General features: G+C 42.1%; 1 protein-coding gene across 1 annotated transcript in view; it reads left to right on the top strand.

The window, feature by feature from the left end:
* The window catches only part of PRSS56 (serine protease 56), a 2212799-nt gene that overhangs the window by 1029505 nt on the left and 1155700 nt on the right, over positions 1 to 27594 (top strand). Inside the window, exon 6 of the mRNA XM_044070672.1 lies at positions 18609 to 18768. Within this exon, the coding sequence (XP_043926607.1) occupies positions 18609 to 18768 (160 nt within the window). The remainder of the gene's footprint in view (positions 1 to 18608; positions 18769 to 27594) is intronic.

Here is a 27594-nt window from a genome sequence, read left to right as displayed (position 1 = left end):
GTATGGGAAGAGGAACTTGCTGTGTTTCTTTAAGTAGTTTACTTGTTCCTGCTGACCCCATGAGGAAACTTACTGCTTCCAGCCTTTTTTAGAGTCCTTATGTGGATGTAGGCCATAAGAATAATCATAAAATGGGTGAATCTTATTTGGTCCAACTCAGAAGATTGCTTTTATTGGAGTACAGTTGTAAACATTTCATTGACACCTGTTATTGTACCGTTGGAGTGCCAAAGAAGTGGTAGACATGGCATGATGGGTGTCACAGACACCATCCTAGACCCTGGTAGACATTCTGTTAGCCACAGTCTTCACAAATCCCTTCAGACACCAGAGAATAAAGGTCCTAGAATGGGAAGCTTGGTGTCAGTAACTATGAAGTCAATAAACCCTCATATACCTGTGCTTTTTTCTCAGCGTAACACCATGTTGTAAAATGATGAGTAATTTCCACCACTGTCATCATGGGCCTTCCCCTTACAGAAGGCAGAAGCATTGCCTAGTATAACAACAGGCACTTTACTAGTAGATTAAAAAACTCACTTGAGCTCCTACCTTATGAAGGGAGAGTATATCCCCAAAAAAGCAGGCTTCACGTAAACTAACTGGAGCTAAGGACAATATTTTTTATTATGAAGAAGACAGATCAGATCGTTGTATTTTGATGAGAGGGGGCATACAGTGGCTCAATAAACTTTATCCAAGTGGATTGCTAACTGCATTGTCTTTTGCCACCAGGAAGCTCACTGCCCATTAGAGAATGCTACTGTGAAAGATCACCACCACTGCAGATGTGGCTGCTTTCCATTGTAAACATTTGTGTTGTGGCCACCGAGTCAGTGGTTCTCATCTTTACCAAGCATTATTGCTTGGACTATTTATTTATTTATTTAACATTTGTTTACCAGGAAAGTCTGTCTGACTGTGACAAAGCCCATTTTTAGTGGAGGCCTGGGAAGAAATGCTCCAATTCCTGCAGTCAGGTATTATTTTTATTTCATGTCTTTATTTTATTTGGGCATCTGGGTGGACTGGACCACAAGGACCCCTTCACATCCATGAACAAGGTAGAATAGAAACACAGAACAGACCATAAAAAACTAATTGAAGAACAATTTATATGAAGTGATAAATGTCAAGGAACATAGCAATTACAAAACAAATTTAATGAAGAAATGTTAGATAAAATAAATGGAATAAAATGGTATTTTTTTACATTGCTAGCACACAAACTTTTGATGCTAGCCAGATGGTAAGTTTGTATACTATAATCAATGATTTAAGGGGTGATTAGGAGGATGACAAGGGACATCAGGAACAGAAAACTATACAGAAACTGAACTCTGATAGGTAGGGGAATAATTTACATAAATATATTGTATAGGAAGAGAAGAAAGCCAAGAATAAATGGTGAGTTTCCAGTCAGTAGGACCTCTCACAGACATACTGTGCAATCACAGTATCACAGCATCACTCTAATATCAACAGAGGTAGAAACATATGAAATTAGAATATTTGCAGCTATACCTTAGATAATTCCACACCAGTCATTGAGCTTGGAAGGAGACGGAGGTAATGCTTTATTTATTTATTTTTTTATTTAACATTTGTTGACCAGGAAAGCCAGATTAGAACAGAGCTTATTTTCAGCAGAGGCCTAGGGAGAAACACTCCAGATGCATTTTAACATCCTATTAAATGAAGAGGAAAATAAGAAGGCCACCTATGGCACCAGTCTACTTCATGACTTGACTTGCTGCCCCTTGATTTTTAGCCTTATTTTTTGCTTTTTTATCCTTGGGAAGTTTAACTGATATATGTATTTATTCATTAATTAATTTGTTTTTGCCACTTTTCTCTCCCACTGTCTGCTGACCATCGGAACCTTTCTTGGTCCATCAACCCATTCATTCCCTTCACTGGGTGAGAGTTAACCATCCTGCACCTACCAGGGATTATTGACAGTTTTTTTTTCCTTTTCCTCCCCATCCTTAATGTTGCATGTACCTGGTAAGGTCTATGGACCATGGCCCTTTTCTACTGCATGAAAATTCCTCCAAGCAGCTCTGCCTCTCACCTTGTAGATCACACCACCCTGTGTGCCTCCAGAGAGGCATACAGGCCTCACCCCTTCATTCCTCCCCCTTGCTGCCTGCTTCGTCCAGTGCTGGGGCTGCTATTCAAACCCCAGTCACCTGGATCACAATAAGAGAGTTGTCCTTCAGTTGTTTGAGGAAGGAAGCTTAATTTAGGATGCCTATGATTCTTTTTAGCAGTTCTATACTGCTGAGGGTCTTCAAAGTCTGACGCAACAGATGCTCACCTTTCCATCTATCCCTTAGAGTGCCCTCTACACTGGTTATTTCTTACGCTCCCAGTATCTGTCATTGTCCTGAAGATATTTTCATCTAGCTTTTGCATATAGAGTTTCATGTAAGTTGGGCAAGTATATAATTTTCATTCATGGTGAATCAGTGTATTGAAATCCAAAAACAAATTCAGTGAATCCATTTTTTTTGTTACTAAAGGAAAGCTGCATGAAAAAATCCTCACATCTTGCATGTATTCCCTCTAAATGGTATGGCAGTTGTCACAGAGAGATAAGGTTGTGAGGTGTAGTTCCTGTGGTGCAAGGTTTAATTCCCTCAGCTCTCATTTGCCTACTGCGAAACTTTGATTAAGTCACTTAACCAGACATTGCTCGTGGGTTGCCATTGAAGAAAGAGATTGTGTGTGCACAGTGAGCCTACTTGATTATCAAATGGGTATTATTAAAAAACATTTCAGGTTTATGATAACAATAATGTTTGTATAACAGACAGTTATGCAATTGTGGTGTTATATAACCACTTCAGGTTTATGATAAAAGTAATATTTGTACAAGAGCCATTTGTGCAAATGAGGGGTTACATAATCACTATTAGTAAAATGAACTAAAAGCTCATCTTTAGTGTGTGTCATTGTTTACATCTTGCCAGCTTATTGCTTTGAGGCTTTCCCAGCCATACACATGCGATGATTTATAGTGAGTGCATTACCAGTTTACTATAGCTCCTGCATGCAGCCATACCTGCCATTTTTATTCTGTATCCATGGCCACCCATTGTATTACATGTGATAACATGTCACTGTACATTCGCATGTTCCTCTATGCATGTTTATGTAATCATTTAAGATAATTGTGATAACAGAATGCTTTACTTTTGTGTTTATGTTATACTTTATACTGATCATGGAACTTGTACAATTGTTAACTAACTGCCATGTAAATTATGTAATCTGAAGTTGTTAATCTTCTTCCATTCCTCACTGATGTGTATGGTTCCGAACCTTCGGTACCGAGTCGGCCAAATACCAAGCTAGCGTACACCAAACTCTCGTGGCACGCTACTACCCACAATGCCCTGCATCCCATACACCAGATCTCATTTGCAATGCAGCCATATCGCAGCTTTTTCACCGAGCTTTCCAGCTAAGTAGTTTTGACTTATATAAACTGTGTATTTCTCCAATAATTTTTCTACTAGTGTCTTTCTCATAGTCTAGCTCTACCCACAGGTATTCCTTTTCTTACCATTGTTGGTATTTTCTTGCCTTTCCTTACTTTTTACCACACTCGTGGTAACTCTTCATACCATTGCTGGTAGGCTTGCCTTTCTCTCCCTCTCTTCTTTTGGCTGAGTGAGTGCTAGTATGTCAGAGAAAAAGGGTACTTCAGGTTTTAAACACTGCACGTCGTGCAGTGGAAAATTACCGAACAGCGACTTGCATTTTAAATGCATTTATTGTTTGGGCGTTTCGCACCTTTCTGCAACTCCCCCATGTGATATTTATGCAAAGTTTAGTCAATGGGCATTGAATGAATGGTGCAGCAAATTCATTCAGAAAGGATTGCTTTCCTCTCCTTTCTCGGAGGCTATTTCTGCGGAGGTCTCAACCCCTCCAGTCAAGGGCAAGAAGCGTCCCCGCTCAGACCCCTCTTCACCAGCCAGTGACAGGGGCAAGAATCATCGATCTAAGGCCTGTAGATCTTCCTCCAAGCATTGACTCACTGCCTTGGTGTCACCGATTTTGGTGCTGAGTGCAGTTTCTGGGAAGTCTGAATTGTCGGTTCTGGGCTCGGCACTGACGACTAATGAACCGCTGATTAATTCGGTTCCAACCAGTCTGGTTCTGGACACCTCAGCACTGATCTAACCTTTACAGACACTGGCTCTGACAACCTCGGATCCGATTTTGACTACTACCCTGATTGTGACTTCGACTCCGAGTCCCCTCTCGGTGCCGACCTTACCATTTACGCAATTCAAATCAGAATCCTTGGCTCCGTTGAGTTCCTTACCATGGACCAGGTATTCATCTTCTGTGGATCCATTTGCCGGACAAGCCTGCAGTCCCTTTCTGGACCGGCCTGAATCCTTTTCCAGGATATCAGTTAAGTCTGCCAGGAGTGTGTTCGAAATAGACATTGTTCATTTTGTGGATCATGTACTGACTGTAAGAGGAATCTCCAGACCCTGCTCCACTCCGGGTTTTGGGATTTTTCCTCCTTTGACTCCTTCGTATTCTCCTGATGGGGATCCTTCAGTTCCAAGACCCCCTTGCCCATTGCTTTCAATGGGACCCCTTCCTTCTGCACTGACTACTATGATGCCTGAAGCATCTAAGCCCTGGTAGGTGTCAGTTCTGATGGCAGCCCACCTTACTCAACCCCTTGCTTCAGGAGTGGAATATTCAGTTCCGGCCCAGACATCGAAGGCCTTTTCGGTTCCTGTGTCAGAACCAAGAGTTATATCCACACCAAACCCCTCTCAAGCTCCAGTCTCGGAGGTGGGCCATTCAGAGCGGGGTGTGACCCTGGTTCCAATTCAGTCCTCTTCAGTTCCGGGCTCCCATCCTTCTTTGGGTGGGCCCACCTTCCAGATTATGGAAAGGGCGCTGGCAGCTAGCAATTCCCCTCCTTCAGATCCACCTTTGGTCCCCCCCTAACTCAGCCGTCTGCCCTTAGCAGGGGACCACTAATCCAAAGCACCCCCCTTTCCGAGGCCTCTTCAGACATTCCCACCGAAGAGCCCCCTCCGAAGAGGGTGTGCAAAAGAAAACACATGGACTCACCTGAAGAGTCCCTTACTGAGGATATGGATTATGATGATAGGCAAAGTTCCCCTAGATCATCCCCTGACGATGTTTCCTTTGGGGATATCTTGGAGATTTTGAGTCAGTGGGGTGACTAGAAATCTTTCACCCTTTCCCCGGAGGAATCCATATTTCTACAAGCTTTCTGTTCCCGGCCCACTACTTCCTGGGTGACCCCTCCTGCAGATGAGTTGGTCAAATTCATCATGCAGCAAGCGTGGAAGACTCCGAATTCAGTAGAAGCTATCCCCAGGAGATCAGACAAAGTACTTTCTCCTCCTGAGGATCAACCCCATTGGTGGAATGGCTTGCCAGTAGATGCTGTGGTGGTGGCGGTGGCCACAAAGAAGGACCTGGTGGAAGAGAGTCCTGCTGTTCATCTGCCCAACAGGGAGTCCTGGGTGGTGGACAGGTTAGGGAAGCGAGTTTTTGCTACAGCGACCTTTGCCATGCATTTGCTGAATTTCCTGGCACACTTTACGAGACTCCAGAGAGACCTTATTTCCGAACTCTCTGGTAGCCTCGCGGTTCAAGTATCGGATGGAGCACATGACAAAGTGGCTTCCCAACTTGCTACCTTTGAAGCGATTTTGAATTCCTCCACGAGGTTGCTCTCTCATGCAACCGAAGGAGCAGCTAGAACAGCAGGTGCTGGCATGGTTGTCCGACGTCATGCCTGGATGCATATTTCTGACCTACCGGCTTCCTTCAAGTCTTCCTTTTTGAATGCCCCTATTGAGCCCTCTGTGCTCTTTGGTTCTAAGGTCAAGGATACTTTGGCCAGGCTCAAGCAGGACAGAAAGACCTTGTCTGCCATGGGCCTGCACTTTTCCAAACCTCAGCGTTCCTTCTCCAGGAACCAGAGGAGTGGAAAGTTGTGGCACAAGAAGTCACAAGGTTTCTTTCGTGATGCACATGGCAAGGACTCCTCCAGAGGAAGAGGGGGGGGTCTAACGGTGGAAGATGCCTTTTTAGGGGCAGAGGGGCTTACCGCAATCAGAGCCACAGAGATTCTTTCTCCGGTAGGCCCTATTGGCACTCCTGAAGCGTTGCCCAATTGCTTTCCTCTGGAAGCAGTCGGGGCGCATTTTTCTCTGCACCAAACAGCCTGGTCCTCCATTACTGATGATCTATGGGTGCAAATAATTATCACCAGAGGCTATCACATTCCCCACAAATCCTTTTCAAGACCTCAATTCTCCCTTCCAGATGTACCATCCAATCAAATGGAGGATGCAGCTTCCAAAATCAAGAAGCTTCTTCTAAAGCGAGTCATCCAAAAGGTCCCACCAGATCAATGCAGATTAGGGTTCTATTCCAGACTATTTTTGGTGCCAAAAAAGACGGGGGACTGGAGGCCCATCCTGGATCTCAATCATTTGAATGAGTCAGTCATACAGACCAAGTTCTGCATGGTCACTATTCAATCCATCTTTCCATGCCTTCGGGAGGGTGTGTGGATGTGCTCTCTAGATCTCCAGGATGCGTATTACCACATCAAAAAGAGACAAATGATCCAGGAGACTTTTGCGCTTCCAACTGAGAGCCAATCATTTTCAATTCAGACCCCTGCCTTTCGGTCTCTCAATGGCCCCCAGAGTGTTCATGAAATGTCTAGCAGTGGTGACAGCTCACTTGAGACTTCATGGATTCCAGGTGTTTCCTTATCTGGATGATTGGCTCCTCTTTGCCCCCTCTGAGCTTTTACTGACCAGGGCCCTTCACTACACTCTCTCTCTGGTGGAGTCTCTGGGTATTACTATCAACTGGGAAAAATCAAACCTTCAGCCCTCACAACAACTGGAATTCATAGGGGCTATTTTCAACACTCAGCTTGGCCTAATATCTCTTTCTCATCACAGGCTCTTAAGACTGAGAACACAAGTGCAAGTGATACTCAACCGCAGGAAAGTGTCTGCAAGGGAAGTTCTGCAGGCTCTGGGTTCCATGGCGGCAGCCATTCCCATTGTTCCATTTGCCAGACTTCATATGCACCTGTTACAGTGGCTTCTTCAAACTCAGTGGATACACAGTAATCCTCCCTTGAATGCACTAATCCTCATCACCGATCTCTGCAAACAGGATCTCCTCTGGTGGATGAGAATAGACAAAAGTCTTTGGAGTTGTCCCATTCAACCTCTTCAGCCCAATGCCATGGTGACTACGGATGCTTCCATGATAGGGTGGGGGGGGCCACTTTCATGGAAAATCTGTTGAAGGCACGTGGTCTCCTCTCGAAGTTGACTTACACATCAACGTTCTAGAGCTCAGAGCTGTGTTACTGGTGTTACAAGCCTTCCTTCCTCTTCTTCTTCTCAGACCGATTGCTATCCAGTCCGACAACATGTCTGTGGTCTGGTACATCAACAAGTAGGGAGGGGCCAGATCTTACCCCCTTTGCCGCAAAGCTATGAGAATTTGGCTGTGGGCAATAGCTTCCAACTGTTTCCTGATTGCTACACACATCCCGGGGAGTTCCAACGTGATTGCGGACAGGCTGAGCAGATGCATCCTGCTTCCTCATGAGTGGTCTCTCAACCCGAGAGTGGCAGAGGAAATTTTCAGCCGCTGGGGCTGGCCTTGTTGTGATCTGTTTGTCTCCCCCTCCAATACAAAGTGCAGCAGCTACTTTGCCCTCTTTCCTCCGCAGAGGAGTCCCCAAGAGATTCTCTGACTCACGATTGGCCTGCGGGTCTCCTGCACGCTTATCCTCCCATCCCCTTGATACCCTTGGTCTTAAGGAAAGCTACTCGGTTGAGAAACAGAATGATTCTAATTGCTCCATTCTGGCCTCGACATGTTTGGTTCCCCTTCCTTCAGCCACACCTGCTCCGACCTCCTTGGATCCTGGACTTCCATCAGGATCTCATTTCTCACCCCCAAGGGTTGTTGTTTCCAAATCTGACCACACTCAAACTGACAGCTTGGTTGCTCCACTTCCATTAGTAGCCAGGCTTGAATCACTCTCTCTCCGGTATGGAATATTATTTTGGCCTCCCATAAACCTTCTACCAGAAAACTTTATAAAGACAAGTGGAAACGCTTTTCCTTATGGGCACAAGAGCTGTCTCTGGATCCTGTTTCTGTTCCAGTAGCTACAGTTCTTCAATACCTGACCGAGCTTTTCCTTAACGGGGCTTCTACATCCACAATTTGGGTGCATCTAGCTGCCATCTCCAATTTCCATGATGGTTCAGACGGAATTCCTATTATATCTTCTCGTCTGTGTAAGACCTTCTTGAAGGAGATTTTTCATTCTAGACCTCCCATTAGGCAACCTGTGGGATCATGGAATCTGTCTAGGGTACTTCAAACTTTGGCTCTACTTCCTTCAAGCTGGCTGCAACCTGTGATGTGAAATTTCTGTCCTGGAAGACTTTGTTTCTGGTGGTGGTTACTTCAGCCAGACGTGTATCAGAGCTGCAAGCATTATGCATTGAGTCCTTATTTGATTTTCCATATGGCCAGAGTACCACTTCACACCAATCCCACTTTTTTACCCAAGGTGGTTTCGGAATTCTCTATTAATCAGTCCATTGAGTTGCCCGTGTTTTTCCCTAATTATACCAACAAAGGGTAATACTGTCTCCATTTCTTGGATGTCCACAGACAGTTACGTTTTTATTTGGACAGGACAAAGTCATTTCGTAAGTCAGATCAGCTTTTTGTTGCCTTTGTGGGCTCTAGAAAGGTTACCTTGTCTAAATGTCTTAGGGATTGCATCTCCTTTGTTTATTCTCTGGAGGAGGAATCAGCTCCTGGCCACACTAAACCTCATTCCACTAGAGCTGTGGCCGTTTCTGTCGCCTTTCATGCTAGGGCTTCCATGGATGATATTTCTGCAGCCGCCACTTGGTCTAAACCCCATAACTTTATCAAGCATTAAAAATTGGATCTGATCTCCAGGGGAAGAGCTGCCTTTGGCTCTATGGTTCTCTGGAATGTTCTTCCATGAGGGCCACCCAGATTCTGTAGTAGCTAGGGACTCAGTCCCATCAGTGAGGAATGGAAGAATATTAACAACTTCAGATAAACAAGTTATGTTTTACCATAATGTTCCATCTGAGTTGTTGATCTTCTTCCATTCATCACACCCTCCCACCTTCCCCCGCCAAAGGCTCCTGGTGGATCTTTGGGTCATTTTGGTGTGTTAGGCTGTTTGCGCAGAGATGGCCTCTGCCTTTATTTCTGTTTCTAATATATGTTTCTACTATATGTTCTGCAAACTCGATCTGAGGTATGGGATGAAGGGCATTGTGGGTAGTAGTGTGGCTCGTTAGTTTAGTTTACACTAGCTTGGTATTTGGCCCACTCGGTTCCGAGAGTTTGGAACCGTACCCATCAGTGATGAATGGAAGAAGATCAACAACTCAGATGGAACATTATGGTAAGACATAACTTCTTTTTTGTGTTAAAAATAAACCATTTTGTTAGATATCTGACAGGAGTTTTATGTATTGAGTATGAAGAAGAGAAAGTTATGATGGGAGACCTCCATGGCCTTCAACACCTGTCCTATGTGGACAGGCTGAAATCACTATCACTCTACTCAGTATCATACAGATTGCTCAGAGGTGACCTGTGTCTCACCTACAAGGTAATATTGGACCCTGCACTACTAGAAATGCTCCATAGCCATAAGTCTAAATCCTCATGCATCACCCACTCAATAGGCCTAAATCTAATATGCGACATCAACAAAATCTGCTGGAGAGACAGGTGTGTCTCCCAGAGGCTGCCCCGTCTCTGGAACAGACATGTACATGTAAAACAGAATACCTTGCTGACCGTCTTCAAGATCAACCTTGATGAGTGGATGGGAAACCACAAATTTGTCCCAGGGGTTCCACCTTTGTCCCTCATTGACAGGTGACTGAGATTTCTTTTTTGGGGATAATCTCTTGGCTAGGCTTGTAATGGCCCTAGGGCCATTAGTCTAATACCTCCTATGATCCTATGAGACCCTTATCTCACAGAACAAGAATGATGCAGACCTGCATCCAAATCAGGAAGGGACAATACAATGTTGGGGACACTAGCTATGAAGGATTCATTCAGCTTATACAAGAAGGTACAAGGAGAGGTTAGAATACTGATCATTGTATGTAACAGGGTGGGGGGGGGGGCTTGAGACCGACACATAAAAGTTTCCTTAACTAAGAGTGATCATTTATATAAGGAAACAATAAGCCCCACAGGACAACAGAACAACTGCTGAAAGCAAAGTGTGGGATTTTAGAAAGCCAAGACTATGTTAAGGCAGGGGAACTTTCTGACGTTGAAATAAGTCATCTCTTAGTCAAAAGAGAGGTACTGAGCAAAAACAGTATCTCTGTAAATACACAGAAGAGCATATCACAGTTACAGAAAAGAGAATGAAAAGAGAAAAAAGGCACTAAGGAGACGTACTGGTGTAGTTCGTCAGAAAGGTTAAGGAGACAGACCATGCAAAGGAAGGGCGCGTACTGAGTTAAAGAGATGAGAGGAGTAGATTGGAGTACGAAAAACTGAAAAAGGTCTCCAAAGTAGCAAAAAAGGCAATCACTTGCTATATAGATGCATCTAGTGGAAAGAATAGACAGACAGAAGAGATGATAGGGGTGAAAAGATATGTGGATGTTAAAATGCTAAGAACTACACTATTAAGGAGGTAATTTTACAGAAGGGCAGGTCTATGGTGGAATGCTGTACCACTTAAAAATTGGAAAAATGGAAACATTATCTGCATTTAAGAAATGTCTACATACTTGATTGGGAATTAAGGTTTATGACTTAGGTGGCAAACTCTTTGAAAGTCTTTCTTAGGCTATGAGTTTGTTAACAGAATATAGAACATTGAATGTTGCTTCTTTAGATTCACATGGGAAAGAAGGCAGATCAACACAAACCTGTAGAGAGTGGTCAAAGATCAGTATGAGGACAGGGAGGATGCAGAAAATGCAACAATTCATAATGAATTCTTTCTTTGTTTATATTTGTTTTTAAATTGTTAATCAGTTAGATGAACTGGTACAGGGATTCTTTTCAACCATAGCCTAGGCAGAAAGGCAACAGAAAAACAATAGCAGGTTGATTTGTTAACATGTCAGAAAATATTTAGTGGTCACATCAAAAATAAAAAGGTTTGTTAACTGTGTCTTACATATATACTTTAGGTGTGTCTTCTATTACACAGATCTTAAAAGAGACTATCCAAATGCAGTGAAGAATTAAAAACCTTTGATGCTGTCAAAATAAAAGAAGAAACTTTAAAACTCAAAATGTTTATAAAAGTAGTAAGAAAACCAAGGGAAAAAAATGGACATTTTGAAACATTTGCATATTTCTGATACTTGTGTATGTATGTATGTATGTATGTATGTATGTATATAAAGGGATAATTAGTGAAAATGCCACTTAGAAATTCATATGTGGCTTAGTAATGGAGCTGGTAAAAAGGCACTTGGTGGACTTCATTAATGGTGCAGTCACAGACATAGATGTCTTCAGGATTTTTATTAATTGGAGCAGTGGGGATAAAGCATCAATTTTCATTTTTTTTGTTAGGAACTTGTTCCAGTTGCCTGGTACAATTTTAGAAAATAATGATTCCAGCTATTTCCTTGTGAAGTTTCAGTGAAAGTAGAGAATGGGAGTGATCATGCTCTATTTGGAGATCATATGGAAAGATATCATCTTTGTCTTATTTTGAGGGCTACAGCTGGAGTGGAGTCTGAAAGTGAGTGAAGCTACTAGGAAGCAGGCTGTAGCTGAGACAAGAAATCAGTTTACTTTATGGAGGACAAAACAGTGGTGCTCTGTCCTATGGGCAAGGGGATAAAACAGACTTCACTAGTTGTTGTTTGCATTAAGCAGGTGCTTTAACTAGATTTAAGTGTGATACTGCGACCTGCTTGCTCTGATATGGGCATGCGATCATTCACAGACTGTGCTCTACATGCTTGAGGGGTTAGATAATATGAAATGGAATAGCAGGCTTTGAGTTGTTTGCTAACTCATCTGTGCTGTGTGTATTGTTTGAAGGAGAGAAAGGGGATCACTCAGAGGCATAGACAGGGTGGGGCAAAGACGGCAGCCTCTCTGGCACAAAGTCTTAAGGGGTGTGATCATCAGATGACAATTAGTCTTTAGTGCATTACTGTATTTGTGTTCTGGATTGAAATGATTTAGCCTTCATGTGTGGCTTAAATTGTAATTTTTCTAGCAAGTGTTTAATGGAAAAGAAGAAAGAGTTTTTTTTTCTCCTGAAGAATGAGTGAAATTTTTTTATTTTTTTGCTCAAATTGACATTGAGGGGATACCACATTGGGTAATGGTGGAGGGCAACAGAATCATTAGCTGTTTTTCTCAGACCATTAAAAGTCGTGGATGTTTATTTTGCTGTAGTTTCTAGGTGTAAGGTAGAGAGAGAGACTGACTTTATTTATGAAGAGTGGCAAACAGCATAACTGATACTTTTGATATATTTAACTTAAGTTGACTTCTTAAGGTCTAGAGACAGCGCTGGTTAAAGTATGCGTAAAATTCTTCCTGTAGACTAGATGGATTTGTAGAGTATAAAATCATGTTGTCAGGTTATAGAGTTAGCATGCAGTGGAGGTATACTTTAATTAAATAGTTACGAATCAATAAGAAGTGGATAGGCCACACTACAGATCTCATGACACACCTACTAAGAATGAGCTAAGGTCTGATGGCTGACTGGCACTGAATATATTAAGGCTTCCTTGACTTATATAGTCTTGGAACCAGATGACAGTATTTGGGCTGAATCCAATATTACTGGTGTTTTCCAGAAGTGTGGCATGACTGTTACTCTTGAAGGCCCTCTTCAAGTCAGTAAATAAACCTGCAAACAACAAGACACTCTCCACAGTACAGTATGTGTTCATAGGTTCATAGAACAATACTAGGCTATTGGCCTGGAGGCCCTTATAAGCCTAGCCAAGAATTTTGCCCATGTTCCCCAAAGTCAGCACCTGTTTCCCTTGTTCAACAGGGACATAGGTGGGATCCCATGGGGTGTATTTTCTGCTCCCCATCCAGTTGTCCAGGTTCCACTTAAAGAGGGCTAGTGAAGTACTCTGCTTGACATGGAGAGGGAGTCTATTCTACAGATGGGGAAGTCTTTGGGACACAAATCTATCCTGCCAACAAGTTCTATTAATGTCATAGACAAGGTTAAGGCCTTGCGTACGGGTTGCGTGAGTGGAGTTTGACTACGGATATGTAGCAACTCCATCGAGGCTGAGTCTGAGATGGCCTTGTATGCCAGACATAGGTCACCTCTGAGCAGTCTGTACAAGACTGAGTAGAGGGACAAGGCCTTTAGCCTATCTGTATAGGATAGGTGTTTGAAACCCTGGATTTTCCTGATCAAGAACCTCTGTGGTCTCTCCAGCTGCTGCATGTGTTTTGCAAGGTACATGCTGAAGGGAGCATTGTACTCGATAATGGGTCTGACAAGGGAGGAGTACAGGGATGTTATAACCTCCTCATTAAAAGGGGATCCAGTATCTGTCTGCCTGGGATGATATGACAGACAGACCTCAATGTTTTGCCAGAGATGGCCTGCATCTGTACCCCTGGGATTCCAGATACTGCAAAGGCTCTTGCCACCCTTATAGTACCTTTTTTAGGCAATGCCCTGAATCAAATTTACCACCATAACAACTGCAAGCAAACAAAACCCAATTATTCTGCTGCATTTATTACTGCATGCTAGTAGCCTGATTAAACTGTAACTGTTATTCTAAGCCACTTAGTTTTGATTTAAGCACTTGAGCTTCAAACTAGTTATCTTACATAAGGGAGGTTTGCAGTCTATACTCTTTGGGCAAGAGAGATAGCTTACACCCTTCTAAGTTGGGAATTGCTGGCTGAAGGCTCATTGTGTCTGTTATTTTAAAATTATCTTAGTTATAGTTTAAGTGGTTGGACTTCTGGCCAGTTATTTTACATTAAAAAGGTTTGCGGACTACACTCTTTTGGGAGTAGATGGTAGCCTCTGCCCTTTTGAGTCAAGAATTGCTGGTTGATGGCTTATTTTTGTATTATTCTAAGTGTCTTTGTTCTAGTTTAAGTACTTGGGCTCCAAACCAGTTATTTTGTGTTAAGAAGGTTTGTGGTTTACACTCTTGTGGGAGGAGAGGGTAGCTTCCACCCTTCTGAGCTGGAAATTGCTGATGAAGGCTTATTGTGCCTGTTCAAAGTGACATTGTTCTGGTGTGTGGTCTGTACTGTTGTGGCATTACTGTCTAGCACATCCTGTTTGCCCATAGCTGAGTGTTACTCATCTTATTGACTTGTTCAATACTTAAGTTTTCCTCGCTCCTCCCTAGTAGGTCAGTGGCCATAGATATGCACTTCCCAGCATTCTCACTCTGTGGCCATCTGGTTGAGATGGATATTCTGAGGCATTGTAGCAATTGCCTCATGTACACTGACAACCTACTTATACTTAATAAAACAGATAGTATAGGTGAAAGGTGTAAATACACTTTAACACTGGAGGCAAAACTGTCTCATACAACCAAAACTATTCATATAGCAGTTGTTAGTGACACTTACATCACACCTACTGCACAGGGTAAAGACCACACACATAAAACTGCTTATGCTGTGACACATACAGGTAACCTTCATAAAACATTAAGACCTCCTGTGCACTACAATCAAAGAAAGGATCCTCAGCCATCACATAAACACTCTGTTAAAATACCATCTATAGCTACACATAGTAACACTGTATAGAATGCCGAAACTGCAAAGCCCTTAAGGCAAATCAGCACACAGCCCAATTTTCTGGTAATTGGTGATTCTATAGTGAAACACACCAATGTTCCCCTCACCAGACTGAGTAAGGAGAGAGTCAAAGATAGCTGCCTTTCCGGGGCTAGAATCCATCAAGTCACACAGGCATTCAGGTCATTGAACCACAGGTGCCAGTATGACTCTGTCATAGTCCGTGTGGGTGTTAATGACCTGAGACATACCTCCCTTGACTATACAATGAGAGACATGATCAAGCTCACTGATTGTGTCTCAGATAGGTATGTGCTACCTTCTCCAAGGATGATGCCATGCTACTAACTGAAAATTATTGATTTTAACAATTGTCATAGCTTCTAGTGTCAATCCAGGGGGGTAAAATAGTTGAAGGCCTGGTAGGACATGGTTGACAGACCACTCTGCTTTGCCAGGAATGATCTGCACTTTTCCCCTCTAGGCTTGTGGGTACTGGCAAACACCTTTTTAACTCCCATAGTGCCTTTTTTAGGCAATGCCAAACTGATAAACCTACTGACTTAAGTTAACCTATGAAGGAATATCTGAAGGTGGTACTGCTCAATGCTAGAAGTCTTAACAAGAAACTCCACTCCCTGTAAGTCTTCCTCTCACTGGAGAGTGTAGAAGTCTGTGTAGTAATGAACACATGGTTTAAAGTCACTGAGAGTATCCCAGCAATGCAGTGCTATAATGCCTTTCATAATTTAGACCAGCTACTGCACAGGAGAGAACTAAAGGCAGAGGAGTGTCAGTCTGTATTAAGACTAATCTCACATCCAGACTAATTAAAGTATATGACCCACTGGAAATCATACATGGGCAACTCACCATAAACAGGGTTCTGTACCATATCCTTGCAACATCGAAGTACCACTCCATGTCACAGGAAACCCATACTATCTATCTCAATGTACTAGCATCCCTCACTGTTCAACCCAATATGATATTCATGGGGGATCTCAGCTACCCTTCTATAGAATGAGAATCCTAAATCACTTCTAATGCACAAGCCCAGCGATTCCTAAACTTTGTTAATACCATCATTCTGGAACAGTTGGTCCATTCTCTTACCAGGAGTACAAACATCCTTGACCTTGTAGTCATGAATATGGGGACCAATGTTCCTCACCCAATGCAATATCTTTATTCATCAGATCTGACCATAAGACAGTATTACTTGAAATAAAATTTAAATCTGGGGATCCAGCAAAACCAAAAACCATTAGGAACTAGTCCAAGGCTAACCTCTCTCTATTAAGCAATACCTTGGCTAAATTCTAAGCACCCCAAACCAAGTAAACACCATAAAATATACTGAACTATTTACAAAATATCTGTACAGCCGTATTGATAACTGTATAGAGTGAGCTATGAACACTCATATTAAGAATAAGACAAACTTAAAGACAAGCCATCCCAGTGGAATCATACTATCAACTGATTATACAAAAAAAGAAAAAAAAAATTGGTCAACTGTAAGAGGAACAAAGCCATACATGCTAAAAGCCTTCTGACCAATCTAAACAGGTAGCTAAGAGGGTTAACTAATACTTCAAAGGCTAAATTTTGCATCTAGGTCCAAAGAGGTTATTATCCCACTGTGCTCCGCCCTTATCAAACCGATCATAGAGTGCAATGCTCCCTTTGGTATGTACCTGACCAGACATATACAGCAAGCAGAGTGACCTCAAAGGTTCCTTGCAAAAAGAATACAAGGTGTAACAAACCTGCCTTATGCAGAGTGCCTTAAAGCCATTTCCCTCTACTCAGTCTCCTGTAGATTACTGAGAAGTGATATGTGCCTGGCTTATAAGGCATCCATAAACCCCACACTTATGAAGCTCCTAAATATTCATACGTTAATGAGTACCAAACTAGGGACCTGAATTTTGTCTGTGACATAAACAGAACATGCTGGAGAGACAGATATGTGTCCCAGAGCTTGCCCTTTCTATGGAACAGGCTTCCCATCCATGTGAAGCTGAGTTTGTCAATTACCCAGGTTAAGCACAACCTAGACAAGTGGATGGGAATAGGAAATTTACACCGGCTGGCACCCATGCCCCTTATGTACAGAGGTAGCTTATAAAGGCTTGGGCCTCAATGTTCTGTCTGGATGCAGGACATCATTACTTTTTTGGGAAAACTTGGCTTGGCTTATAAAGGCCCCTGGGTTGCTAGTCTATGAATCTATAAATCTATGAATAAAAAGTGCTGAGGGAAAGGGTGGCTTACATGTTGGAGAACAACAGACTGTATTAGATGTAACAAGCATGGATTTGTTTGAAAACATGTCACGTCAGTCCATCCTGATTCAGTATTATGACTGAATTACACTAGAAGCTGTAAAAAGAAGGCTGCTAAATGAAAAATAAGGGACTTCAGTACATTTGCAGCATGGACTAAGAAGTGTTATCTGTCTTTTAATGCAGGAAAGTGTAAAGTATTTCAACAAATCCCAAAGTACAATAGAATACAGGAGTAGTCTTCCGAAAGATTGTAGATTAAAAATGGACTGTAGTGTAGTAATAACAACAGAAGAAAAACTTCCATTAGAAAATTATAAAATAGTAGCCAATGTCAATGAGTTGCTGGGCTGTAATCATAGAGACTCCACAAACACAGAAGTTATACTACTGCTCTAGCAGGAATTCTCTTATTTCTGCCCATATAGTTGTAAGAATACCAAGCTAGAAGAGGAATTACAAAGAAAGGGAATTACAAAGAAAGGCTAAACCAATAGTAAACTGAATGGATGGTAGGACATTTAGAGACAGGTGATAGGAGCTTAGAAGTTAAACCTGTTTTCATTGCAGGAAGATTTTAAAAGAAGAGATGTGATTCAGATCCACAAGACACTTGAGAGACAGTGCAGTGGTATACAGATGAAGAGGACAAGGTGTATCTGTCTGATTAATGGCACAAAATTCATCCTCCACTTCAGCCTCCACTGAAAAAGGACCTGTGTCCAGTTGGAATTTCCTGGTAAACAAATGTAAATAAATAAATCCTAGACCTTGTAAAGTACATTTGCATGGAAGCAGTAGTGAATAAATGGGAGAAGTTATCTGAATGTTTAGTACACTGTATGTCCACAGACTCTTTTAAGAAGGCATGGAATGGGTAGTGGGTAATAAAATGGATGTGGGAGAGTAAAGTAAAACAAAGAGGGCAGACTAGAGTGGCAGCTAGATTTTCTGCTGTTATAGCTATGTGATAAAATACGGTTCCTCATTGCAAAAAAAGAACTGAAAACAAGATTGTTTCATGGTTGTGTTTTAACATAGTATACATTTTAGGCTGTTTTGATTTTAGATTGTACTGACATTTCTGCATTTTAATAATGTTAGACAGTGATGTATTTATTTCACCAAGTCACCGAATATGTGTCACTATCCCATACTAATAATGTAGCAGATATTTTAGAACAGTGTCATATGTTGTCCTTACATGCAGTATGGTGCAAAATGAGACAGTATGATATTATGTGCTGCATTGACTTCAAAACGTTGATATGATAATATTTAGCTAAGACTGTTAGGATGTGTTGTAAACACTAGCAAGAAACAATGACTGCAGAAGAATGCACTCCCCTGTAAACTCATGTTGTAGATGTATTTCATTTAAAAGATATGTACTGTTGAGCAGATGTGATCAAATGACTTAAAATGTCTTGATTCTCTTAGTTTAATCCCCAGACATTCAACAATGACATTGCTCTGCTAGAACTCACTGCACCTGTGCTGTTGTCCAGCAGTATTCACCCCATCTGTCTACCAGTCAACAGTAAAGAACCTCCTTATGGAACATCTTGTGACATTGTTGGCTGGGGATCGCTTTATGAAGGTAGGTTATAACAGATGAGCACAAAAAGATAACCAGCAATGTATTAAAGCCAACCAGAGCAGCCTACATGTACTTGTAATTCTCTGTGGTACTGTTACTGAGGACTGATAATTAGGTAGCTTTAAAATGCAATACCAAGAGTGCTGATGGCAGTCAAGATGTAGATGGGGTTGCATGACTGATTTCTTAGTGTGTGTGTGTGTGTGTGTGTGTGTGTGTGTGTGTGTGTGTGTGTGTGTGTGTGTGTGTGTGTGTGCGCGTGCATGTGTGCTGTATGTGTTAATGCTGCTATATTAAAAGTGTTTATAAACTTACATTTTCATGGGAGGTAGGTTTATTTCATCTACTAACTTGATTTATTTCTCTCTGTACTGGATAAATTGCTAATAATGCACATTCTTCTTAAAACTAAAAGTAAGTTCTTATAACCAGCCATAGTAATTTGTGTGTATCTCCTATTATTGACGTCTTCCCATCAAAATTATTGAAAGCACACTGTCACCAAGAAGGCTGCTGTGTGCTTCAGTTTCCATCTCTGTGAAGAATATTTCATCAATTGCCCCTGAGGCACCCACACTGAAGAATACCTACATGGAGTGTGGTCATTCCTTTAGGTATTTAAAAATGACTTCTTGTTCTTCCTGTTTACTATGGATACACATATCAGAATTTTTCAGCAGTGTATATGTTATATTACTTCATCTCTTCTTCATATTACTTGTAAGGTAACAGCCTGATGCTTTCCACTGGCCCCCCAGTAAATTGCTACTTTCTATTCTTTGAGGGGCAAGGGATGCCAGTTACGTCTAGGTGTGTGTACTGACATTCTATAGCACTAATACTGGTTCACTAAGAAGACTGAAACTGATGGATACCCAGGTTAGCCATAAGGATGTGGTATACCCCTTAGAATGTGATACAGAGTACCAAATTGATGTGACTTTATATAGATACTTGTCAGTTGAGTTTCTGACAGTGCTGTGTAAATGGATTTCAGCAGCCGTTTGTCCAGTGCTCTTGTCATGATGGTGTCACAGGGGATAGCTCAGAGTAGATGGGTTTGAAGATTTTCTGCTTTTCGGATGGTCTTGGATTGCTGGACAGCTCTAAGTATGTTTTGGGTATATTTAAGTATGTTATGGGGATTGTTCTGGTGCTGTTGTACTTGATACTCCTCAGTAACAGAAGCAACTTAAATACCCAGTCCCCTACTATGTTAGTGATTAGACTTAGTTTGCAGCTGGGTTTTGATTTTAGAAGGCTGGCTGTATTACATTGGGCACACATGTGTCTGTTGTAATGCTGCAGTAATGGATAGTGATTGTCAGAAGGTAGAAAGGAATAGTAACTTAGCAGTTGGCTGTTATAATGCTTTTTGTACTACACAGTGATTGGCAGATGGTGGTGGGTTTGAATAGTAACTAAGAATGTGGGTCAGTATAAATCTGTAGGTCTGGATAGTGATTTACAAATGGTGGGTTTCAATACTAAAATTAAATGTGGGTCTGTGTAATGCTGCCAAAATGGATATTGACTGTCAGGTGGTGGGTTGAAATAGCAACCTAGTATGTTGGTCTATATAATGCAATAGTTCTAGATAGTGATTGGCAAGTGGTGGGTCTGAATAGTAACTTAGTATGAGTTTGTTATAATGCTATACTGTATTTGTATAATAGCATAATTCAATAGATCTGATTACTCACCTGTGGGAAGGTTTGTGTGCTTACCTTGCATGTATCTGTACCAAAATTTTGTAGAACTGGCACAGCTCTGTAGGTAGGTATATGTGTCTGTACCATAATTCTGTAACACTGGATACTGATGTGTGGCTAGACATGATGGTTTACCTAACAAATGTCTGCGCCATAATTCTGTAGTCCAGAATACTCACGTGCGGCTACCTGTAGTTATTTTTGTTTACTTGACATGTGTCTGTCTCATAATTTGGTAGCTCTGGATATTGACCTGTAGGTAAATATAAGTGCTTACCTATGTAGCATAATTCCATAGATCTGGTTATAGGATCATAGGAGCATAGGAACTTACTAGGCTATTGGCCTATTACAACCTAACCAAGAATTTAGCCCATGTTCCAACAAGTCAGCACCCTATGCCACTGTCCAGCATGGAAACAGGTGGAATCTCAGGGGTGTATTTTCTGTTCCCCATCCAGTTATCCAGTCTGCACTTAAAAGGGGTTAATGAGGTACTCTGCTTTACATGGAGAGGGAGTCTATTCCACAAAACGGGGAGTCTCTGGGACACAAATCTGTCCCGCCAGCAAGTCCTATTGATGTCACAGACCAGGTAGAGCTTAAGCGTGTGGGTTTCTCAAGTGGAGCTTGACTTGTGGATATGCAGCAGTTCCATCAGGGCAGGGTCTGAGATTGCTTTGTATGCCAGACACAGGTCACCTCTGAGGAGTCTGTAGGAGTCTGAGTAGAGTGACAGGACTTTTAGCCTATCTATGTAGGGTAGATGTTTGAGGCCCTGGATTCTCTGGGTGAGGAACCTCTGTGGTCTGTCCAGCTGCTGCATATGGTTTGTCGGGTACATGCCGCAAGGGGCATTATACTCAATAATAGGTCTTATAAGAGAAGAATACAGGGAATATAACCACTTGTCCCCGGATGAGATACCCTTACTAATAAGGTCAGCCATATAGAAAGCTTTCCATATAACAGAGGCAATATGGTAGTCAAAAGTCAGTTTGCTATCAACCTGGGTGCCCAAGTACCTCATGACTAATTGCATGCTTAGGACCTAATTATCAATATGATAATTTGTGGGGACGTCACTCTTCCCCAAAGGGATGATGATGATGCATTTTTTGGCATTCAGTTTGAGGCCATGTTTCTGGTACCAGTCATTTGTTTGGGTGAGTCCCTTTTGGAGGATGTCCACATCACTAGGGCAAATGATGTCAGCACCCAGATTGCAGTCATCTGCAAACTTGGGCAGCCATAACCCACTAGATTTGGCCTGCACCTCCGAGAAGCATATCCCAAACAGCAGAGGCCCCAAGACCGATCCCTGGAGTACACCACTTGTTACGGGTCAACTACTTGAGGTTTCTTCCCCTATTTTGACTAGGTGGGCTCTATCAGTGAGCCATTTTGCTACACATCTGGTAACATATGGGTTGATACCTAGTTGAGAGAGTTTCTATTACACCTGACTGGGGAATAGTATCGAAGACTTTGACCAGGTCATGGTAGTCGGTGTGCACCATCTTCTCCTCATCTGTGGCCTTGGTGACTGTCTCAAAGTAGTTGACCAAATTTAACAGGCATGACCTCCCCTTGACAAAACCAAACTGTGTGGGATCAAGTGTCTGGAGGTTGGCAATGTCATTGTTAATGAAGTCCATGATAATCCACTCCATGGCCTTGCAGATCAGGCTAGTTAGGCTGATGGGTCTATAATTTCCTGGATCGGTGAATGCTCCACCTTTGTGCAAAGTGATGAGAGTGGCTGTCCTCCACTCAGCTGGGATGAAGCCAGTACTCAGGCTTTGGCTGAATAGGGTGTCAAAAGGGTGCTGCAAGTTCCTGCCTGAGTTCATGTAGGATGCAGCCTGGGATGTTATCAGGTCCCATGGAGGCTGTATTTTTTTGCCTTTGAGAGGGCAGTGATGAATTGCCCCCTAGAGATAAGGGAAGGGGGCAGGTACTGGGGATGTCCTGTTTTACCGATGGGGTGACAGAAGAGTGACGTTTTCACTGAACCTGTCTGAAAGCAGGTTGGCTATATCTACAGCGTTTGTGTATGTGGTGTGCTTGACCACCAGTTCTGAGCAGATTTGGGTGCTTCCCTTGAGATTGTGGACATATGTGAAGAAAGCCTTATGATTGTCTTTAGTAGATGTGGTCAGTTTGGACTCAAAGTTTGCTTTGGAGTATTTCCCTAGTGCTCTTATTTGCTTGTTCAAGCTAAAGAAAGATTGTTTTCAATTAGACACCTGCTCCTTCTTGGTCCTGGACAGCATTTTTTTCCTTTTATTATAGAGTTTATTTATTGTAGATGTCCACCAGACAGGTTTACTCTTCCTTGAGGAGGAGGATTTTTGTCCTGTCTGGTATTCCTGATTCCATGCAGCAATATAAATGCTCATATAATACTTTGGTGCAGGAATGGACATATGTGCCAATTCCTATGGAGGGGGAGGGGGCTGTGAAGCTGTTTATACATTTCCTCAGGAGGTTGTAATCAGCTTTGGAGAAGTTTTTTTTGTTTTCCCTAGCTGGGAGGTGGGGAAGGCAGGGGAGATGGTGACTTCGAAAGTGATTGCTTTGTGGTCAGATTTTATCAGAGATGACAACATTGTAGGGATGATTGAGTGGTTACTCGTGTTGGTTAATACCAAGTCCAAGATATTTTCTTCTCTCGTGGGGGTGTCAACCAACAAGGCAAGGCATTTGTATTGATGAAATCAAGAAATTTCTTGGCATTTATGTTTTGGCATGAGTATTTCTTCCAATCTATGGTTGGATAGATAAAGTCGCTCAGGATAAGTTTAAAGAGTTTAATCTTGACAGATTCTAAGAGGTCCGGATAGGGGGAGTGGGCATCATGAGTCAAAGTTGGAGGGCTATAGCTAGCTATGATTTGGGTAGGAGTCTTGTCAATTGTTAACTGCACATGGAGTATTTCCTGTGCATCATACTGTTTGACCAGCCTAGAGGTGTGTATGTCTTTTATATATCTTGCAACTCCACCTCGTTTGGTTTTGCTGCCCACAGTTTGGGTTCTGAATTAATGATAGGATGAGTAATCTGGTATGGCTGGGGTGCTCTCCATAGCTTTGAACCATATTTCTGTGACTGCACAAATGTCAGCTTCTTCCAGTGTTAAGAATGCTTACAGTGAGTGCAGTTTCATGTTTAGACTCCTAATGTTTAGCAGCATGACCTTTAATTTATGTTTTGATGAAATTTTCATGTTGGTAGTTTTGACCTCATGGCATTGCCTAAAAAAGGCACTATGGGGGAGGCAAGAGCCTTTGTCAGGAGCCTGACGCCCAAGAGAGACAGATGTAGGCCATCTCTGGCAAAGTATCATGGTTTGTCAATCATGTCATCCCAGGCTGTCAGGTATTGGTAGAATGACACCAGAAACTAAGCCAATTGTTAAAGTCAGTCATTTTCTGTTTGCATTGAGGCATTATTCTTTGTGATGGTAGAATGCTGCTTAAGGCTAAGAACATACCTGCCTGGGACACATATTCAATGAGCTTGATTATGTATCTCTTCATATAGTGCAGGGAGGTACGTTTCAAGTCATTCCATCCAACATGGATTATGACAGACTCATAACAGTACCTTTTGAGAGACGAGTGTATTGGTGATATGGCAGATTCTGGCACCCGACAAACGACTAACTGTGACTTTTTCCTTACCAAGCCTGGTAAAGGGCACATCTGTGTGTCTCACAATGGAGTCTCCTATGACTAATATTTTGGGTTTATGTTTAGGCCTTAGTGGCTGTGAGGCACAGGTGTGTGGACTGTGTGTGGTGTGTAGTATGGTGGGCAGTGGGTGCGTTTATGCCTCGGAGGTCTCTTTTGTTTGAGTATGCTTTTGTTAAGGACCTCTGCTTATGTGGGAGTGTGTTGTGTAGGTGTGGGTGGTGTTTGAGGTGTGGTGTACGTGTTGCCAGCCTTCTCAGTGCCAGATATACTGGTTTGTGGGGGAGAGAGCAATGATACTAGGTGCTTGATGTAATTGCATCTCTCACAAATTGTGTTCCTAGGTGGCAGTAGTAGAGGGTTTTCTGTGTACATGAGGAAGTTGCTACACCATCTCAGGAGGCCCACCTGTGGGTAGGTTTGAGTGCTTATCTAGTATGTGTCTGTGCCATAATTCTGTAGAACTGGCACTGCTCTCTAGATAGTTAGGTATGAATATTTACCTAACATATATCAATGCCATAATTCTGTAGAACTGGCACTGCTCTGTAGATAGTTAGGTATGAATATTTACCTAGCATATATCAATGCCATAATTCTGTAACACTGGATACTGGCTAATGGTAGGTATGAGTACTTACCTAGCAAGTGTCTGTTTCATAATACTGTAGCATTGGATACTGACCTGTAGGTAGGAATGAGTGTTTATCTTACATGTATCTGTGCCATAATTCTGTAGTACTGGATCCTGCCCTGTTAGTATTTATGAATGCTTACCTACCATGTGTCTGTGCCATAATTCTGTAGAACTGGCACTGCTCTCTAGATAGTTAGGTATGAATATTTACCTAGCATATATCAATGCCATAATTCTGTAACACTGGATACTGGCTAATGGTAGGTATGAGTACTTACCTAGCAAGTGTCTGTTTCATAATACTGTAGCATTGGATACTGACCTGTAGGTAGGAATGAGTGTTTATCTTACATGTATCTGTGCCATAATTCTGTAGTACTGGATCCTGCCCTGTTAGTATTTATGAATGCTTACCTACCATGTGTCTGTGCCATAATTCTGTAGCTCTGGATATTGACCTGTAGGTTACTATGAGTGCCTACCTAAAACATGTGTCTGTGCCACAATTCTGTAGCACTGGAAACTTACCTTTACAAGCATTTACCTCAGGTGTGTCTGTGCCAGAACTTTGCATCAGTGAATACTGACTTGTAATTAGGTATGAGCATTTACTTAGAATGCACATGTACCATAATTCTACAGTCCTGGATACCACCATGTAAGAAGGTATGACTGTTTATCTAGCACGTGTCTTTGCCATAATTCTGTAGCACTGGGCACTGACGTGTTTTACCTAGGCTGCATGCATGTGTGCCATAATTCCTCAGCTTTGCATACTGACCTGAAGTTTGATATTAGTGCTCATCTAGCAAGTGTCTGTGCCATAATTCTGTAGTCATGGACGCTGACAGGTAGCTACATATTGGTATGAATGTTTTCTTGGCACGTATCTGAGTCAGAATTTGGTAGCTTTGGATTCTGAGCTGTATATAGATATAAGTGCTTCCCTTACATAATTCCATATATCTGGATACTGACCTGTGGGTAGGAGTGAGCACTTGCCTAGCATGTTTCTGTGGGAAAAAACAGTAGCATTCTATACTGACATGTAAGTAGTTTGGTAGATATGAGTGCTTACCAGGCATTTGTTTGTTCCACAATTCTGTAGCTCTGGATACTGACCTTGTATGTTACTATGAGTACTTACCTATGGGTTTGTGCATAATTCAGTATCTCTGGTATGAGTGCTTTCCTAGTATATGTCTGTGGCATCATTTGCTAGCTCTTGATACTGTCTTTTAGGTATGTACAAATGCTCGACTAGCATGTGTCTTTGGCATAATTCTATAGATCTGGATACTAACCTTACGGTCCATATGATTGCTCACCTAGCATGTGTTTCTGCCATTATTCTGCATCAGTGAGTACTGACATGTAGATAGGTATGATACTTTACATAACATGTGCCCATGCCATAATTTTGCATCACTGGGTACTGATGCGTACTTAGGTATGAGTATTTACCAAGCATGTGCGTGTGTCATAATTCTGTAGTTCTAGATACTGACATGTAGGCAGCTGTGCGTGTTTATCTAGCATGTGTCTCTGCCACAATTCTGTACCACTGGACACTGATGTGTAGATAAATTTGAGTGTTTACCTCAGGTATGTCTGTGATGTAATAATGTAGTCCTGAATACTGACATGTTGCTATCTGCAGTTATGAGTGCTTACCTAGCACGTGTCTGAGTTATAATTCTGTAGCTCTGAATACTGATCTGTAGGTAGGTGTAAGTGCTTACTTAGTATTTGTCTGTAGCATAATTCCATAGATCTGGGCACTCACCTCTGGGTAGGGCTGAGTGCTTACCTTCTTGCATGCATCTGTGCCATAATTCTGGAGCACTGGATATTGACAATAAGGTAGGTACGAGTGCTTATCTAGCGAGTGTTTGTGCCATAATTCTGTAGTCCTGAATACCCATATGAAGCTACCTATAGTTATTTTTGTTTACCTGACATATGACAGTGTCATAATTTGGTAGCGCTAGATTTTGACTTGTAGTTTGGTATAAATGCTTACCTAGCATTCTGGATACTGATCCGGAGGTTACTATGAGTGTTTACTTAGCATATTTTAACTGTTTTAAACTGTTTAAAGTTGTTTTTGCACCTGCACTTTTAAAGTTTGCCCTGTTTGTTGCATTTACCTGTTGAGGCTACACACTCAAGTGTGCTAGCCTGTGTTACATATGTATTGCACTTTCCTGCTGTTTGTTGCAAAAAGAAAAAAAAAATTATCCTTATTTCCGATCTTTCCTGACCTAGAGTAGTCCAAATATAGGCTTTGCTGTATTCTGGACTTTTGGAAAGTTCCTGTGTTGCCCATTTCCTTTCTTGGATAAAGGGAGGCTTCTTTGTTCACCAGTGGCAGTGGGGAGCTTGGAGCAGCCTATCTATCCCTGGAGGAGTGTTCCCAGCACAAGAATCTGGTAGTCTATTGACCGTTTTGGGCCAATTTCTAGCTCTTTCAAGTCCCCCTGTATAAAACCCACTTTGGCGCGGTTTTTGTGCTTGTTACTACTCAGCCAAGCTCCTTGTGGTCCTGCAGAGTGGTGCTAGCTGCAGAGAGGCTAAAAGAGCAACTGCTAACCTGATAAAAGTGTTTGTTTTCCTGCTACTACCTGGGCAACTGTCTGATCTAGCTAAACTGCAAGTATTTCTGCTTCTTGAACTGTTTTAAACTGTTTAAAGTTGTTTTTGCACCTGCACTTTTAAAGTTTGTCTTGTTTGTTGCATTTACCTGTTGAGGCTACACACTTAAGTGCGCTAGCCTGTGTTA

The sequence above is a fragment of the Protopterus annectens genome, chromosome 4.part1 (assembly GCF_019279795.1).
Source record: "Protopterus annectens isolate FY-2018-M chromosome 4.part1, PAN1.0, whole genome shotgun sequence".
NCBI classification, from domain to species: Eukaryota; Metazoa; Chordata; order Ceratodontiformes; family Protopteridae; genus Protopterus; species Protopterus annectens.
Note: the sequence above shows the minus strand (reverse complement) of the source record. Positions and strands in the feature narration are given on the sequence as shown.